The 3698-nt window shown below is 42.9% G+C and overlaps 1 protein-coding gene across 1 annotated transcript; it reads right to left on the bottom strand.

Annotated features, from left to right (window-relative positions):
• Positions 1–2306: 2306 nt before the first annotated feature.
• Positions 2307–2657, bottom strand: LOC147420043 (uncharacterized). The gene has a single exon (XM_086504203.1). It carries the CDS (start codon positions 2655–2657, stop codon positions 2307–2309), a length of 351 nt encoding a protein of 116 aa, XP_086360329.1.
• Positions 2658–3698: the final 1041 nt, after the last annotated feature.

Genomic DNA, 3698 nt, shown 5'->3' with positions numbered 1-3698 from the left:
AGGCCCCAATACTTTGTCCATCCAACTTTGGAAACTCGCATAAGAATTCATCAAGCCAAAGGGAATCACCCTATAGCAAAACACTCCCCATGGGTTCAAAAAGCTGGTCTTATTTTGATCTTCATATGCAATCCCAATTTGAACATACCCACTGAACCCATCACATACCGAATATCTCTCATGACCTGCAACAGTGTCCAAAATCTCATCCTGAAAGGGAAGGGGATAGTGATGCCGCTTTGTTGCCGCATTCAATGGCTTATAGTCCACACATATTCTCCATTTATTTCCCTTTTTTGGGACTATAACCACAGGGGAAACCCATTCTGCATCATCCACAAGGTAGAAAAAACCAGCTTGCAAAAGCTTACTCACCTCTATCTCCAACACCTTTCGTTGAATGGTGCCCAATCTCCTTAGCTTTAGAGCAACAGGCTTTGCACCTTCTTTAAGCTTTATTTCATGAACAACACTCTTTGTTCACCTCATTTGAGCATAATCTTTGGCAAACAACTTGGGATACTTATCAAACAACGCGTCATATGCTTCTCTCTCACGACTAGTCAGGTCACCTGCAAGCATATCCATTAATTCAGCTTTTGGTACATTCGGCTCATGATCACCCCCATGGTCATTTTCTGATCTCATAGCATCCCCTTTACCACAATTTTCATCATATACATGTATCCCACAAAGATCTACATCAAGATCAAGAAGACTTTGATCATAAACCTCATCGTCAGTACATGTAGAGGATGCACTAGAAGAACTGTCACACATGTCATAAGTGGATGGTGATAAATCCTGATGCATAGCTGGTTCATCATCAATTTCCAGCACCTTACATGTTTTCATATCATATCTAATCCTCTTCTCTTTAGGCCTGTCCACAAAGAGGTCAATACATCCCCTGTACCAGTCCTGCCGTGACCTCATAGCAATCAACCAAGGTCTACCCAATATAACTGGATATGCCCCAAGCTTTGCAGGCATCACATGAATGTCCATGACAGCCCTTTGACCCAAAACATTAAGCTCCAAGTCATAAATAACTCCCAAGCATTTCACTCTACTACTATTTGCCATCTTCACACTGAACAAGGATTTGCCTGTGAGCTGCAATCCCAATTGCTGCATTGTTTCCTCTGTCATAACGCACACTTGGGCTCCACCATCCATGTACGCCTTATTCACCCTCCTTCCATGTATCCAAGCATCAACCACAGGCAAAACATCAGTAACTTTATGAAGCTGCACTACATGTGCATTGCGTGTCTTTACCTTCACCCTTCTAACACTAGCTAGTTTATGCCAGTGCCTTCTCATACTTGAGCTCAAATGCAAGAGTTTCCCATATGATATGTCGGCCCTCTTGTTCTTCAAGTCTTCTAAGAGATTGTATGCTGATTGACCCTTCCCAAGCTGAAAATCATCCATGCCTATCTTCCTTCTTCTTGCCCTTACCTTTGCCTGCTTACTACTTTCAGCCTCTTCCATAGGTGCCTTGCCTTTATCTACATCTCTCCTTGGCCTTGTCCTTGATTTTTCCTCTTTGAAAATGCCTTAACTCCCTGATTTTTGTGCCCTTGTTCTCTTATTTGCAAAGACATCAACCTCATCATCTTCATCTCCCTCCTCAACTGCCTCCAAAATTCCTACGTTAAATTGCGGAGGTGCTTGAGCTTGATTTTGTCCCTGTTGTTGTGCAAGTCCTTGACCTTGGAGAGGTTGCACATTTCCATTTACATTGCCTTCATTACCTATTTGTCTTTGTATGATAGGGTATATACCTCATGGCTCTCTCCTGGGTTGATTGCAATTGGGCAATATATGCCCTCTCTCCCCACAATTGTAACACATCACATTATCACCTCTATTCCTTTGAGGCCGTTCTCCTTGAGGTCTTCTTACTTGTTGTTGGATAGCTTGCATAGCAAGGTTGAGGTTTCCTATTTGCTCTGTCAATCTTTGAATGTCTTGGTGAAAGGATTCCTGTCCTCTATTGTCCACTCTTGGAGCTTCTACATGGATTTCCCTTTCAACATACATATCCAAAGGCAAAGGCTCGAACACATTATTTGTTGATACATAACCATCCCTTTGATGTACATTTTCTTCTCTTTCCCTATTTGCCATTTCATGCCTTCTCACCTTCTTTCTCCATTGCTCTCTAGCAACCTTTACTGCCTCATTGTAGGTCCCTGGGTCCTTGAGCTCCACTTTGTCTCTAATGCTTTGATGTAAGACAACCAAAAACCTATCTTTCCTCAAGAAATCAGGGGGCATTTGATTCTCTTCAAGTCCCTTTATGATCTTTCTCCAACAAGCTTCAAACCTTTTATGTGCACATTGATGTCTTCATGTTCTCCTTGTTGCAGCTTGCTTAGCTCTCTCCACAAATACTCAGGATCATCCTCCTTCTCAAACTCTTCTCTCAAGGCATGAGAAAGAAGATTCCAATCTCCCTTTACACCACCTCCAAGCCTATCTTCATACCATTCACGTGCTTCACCTTCAAGTAGCAAACTCACCAAACGTACCTTGAATGCACCATCGTCCCTATTGCTCTTCAATGCAATCAATTCGATCCTTCGGATGAACTTGTCCACATCTTCTCCTTTCCCACCCTTGAAGACTTCATACCCATCTCCCGCCATAGGCCTTGATTTGATCTTCAAATGGATGCCAATCTGTAGATCAAAACCCTGTTAGAAGGATTCTCTTCTCCTCCGTGGGGGCACCAGTTTATGTGAAGGATTGGGGGGCTGGTCTCTACAACACCTCAAACCAACACCAAGAAAAGAGGATGAAGAGTATAGCTCTCTCGAGATAATATGGGCTGATCTTCTCTCACTAATTTTCTCAATTTCACACACACTCAACCTCGACTAGCCTCGACTAGCTCCGACTAGCTTCCCTCTACACCGCTACAACTCCCACTACACTCCATTGCACTCAAAGACACCAAGGAAGCAATAAAATCAAGGAAAAAAGTGAGAAAAAAACCATGGAAATCTCTGCACTTTTGACCATAACTCAAAGAGCTTCACTTCTTTTCAAACGCCCTTCCATGTGCTAGTAGGGCTTCCATAGGCGCTCCCATATATACACATAGCTTGACCAAAACCCACTCAAATCAAGCTTAATTTGAAAATCCAAAAAGTTCAGCAAAAAAAATCAAGAAAGGTGATGGAAAACTTGGGGGAAACCTTGCCCTTTGATATATGTACAAGCAAGGCATTGCAGCACATAATTTACCCTCGACTATCTGCACCACAAGGAGTTGCACACACCATAGCCACCATACCTCAAAACAAGATGAAGAGAGGTCAATATGAAGAGCTAAGCACCCACTTTCATCAGGCCATTGAGGAGAGACACACTCTCAAATCACCACATCGGGCCCTCGACTAGCAAGACAGACTACTCTACTCCCAAACGCCTCTATCCCTCGCAGCAATCAGGGCTTCTTGATGCTAGATCTTCCTCTGTCAAATCCCCCACTCACTCACGACCTCAAGCTGATAAAAACTCAGTTTTTGTTCATATTTTTCAAGTACTAAGTGACTCTTTCAAGTCTCAACACGTCTATGTACAAAAACAACAAAACTATGCACCCCGCACAACTGGTCCGCATGCATAGAGACAACTGGCACACACCGCCTTTGTACACTTTGTACAAGCATGATTTATTTACA

This window comes from Adiantum capillus-veneris, chromosome 28 (genome assembly GCF_014529385.1).
Source record: "Adiantum capillus-veneris isolate H3 chromosome 28, ASM1452938v2, whole genome shotgun sequence".
In the NCBI taxonomy this organism is placed as follows: Eukaryota; Viridiplantae; Streptophyta; class Polypodiopsida; order Polypodiales; family Pteridaceae; genus Adiantum; species Adiantum capillus-veneris.
Note: the sequence above shows the minus strand (reverse complement) of the source record. Positions and strands in the feature narration are given on the sequence as shown.

What these genes read in the sequence shown, in the direction of transcription:
- LOC147420043 (XM_086504203.1), bottom strand. Translation starts at nt 2,657, where the DNA reads ATGGCGGGAGATGGGTATGAAGTCTTCAAGGGTGGGAAAGGAGAAGAT.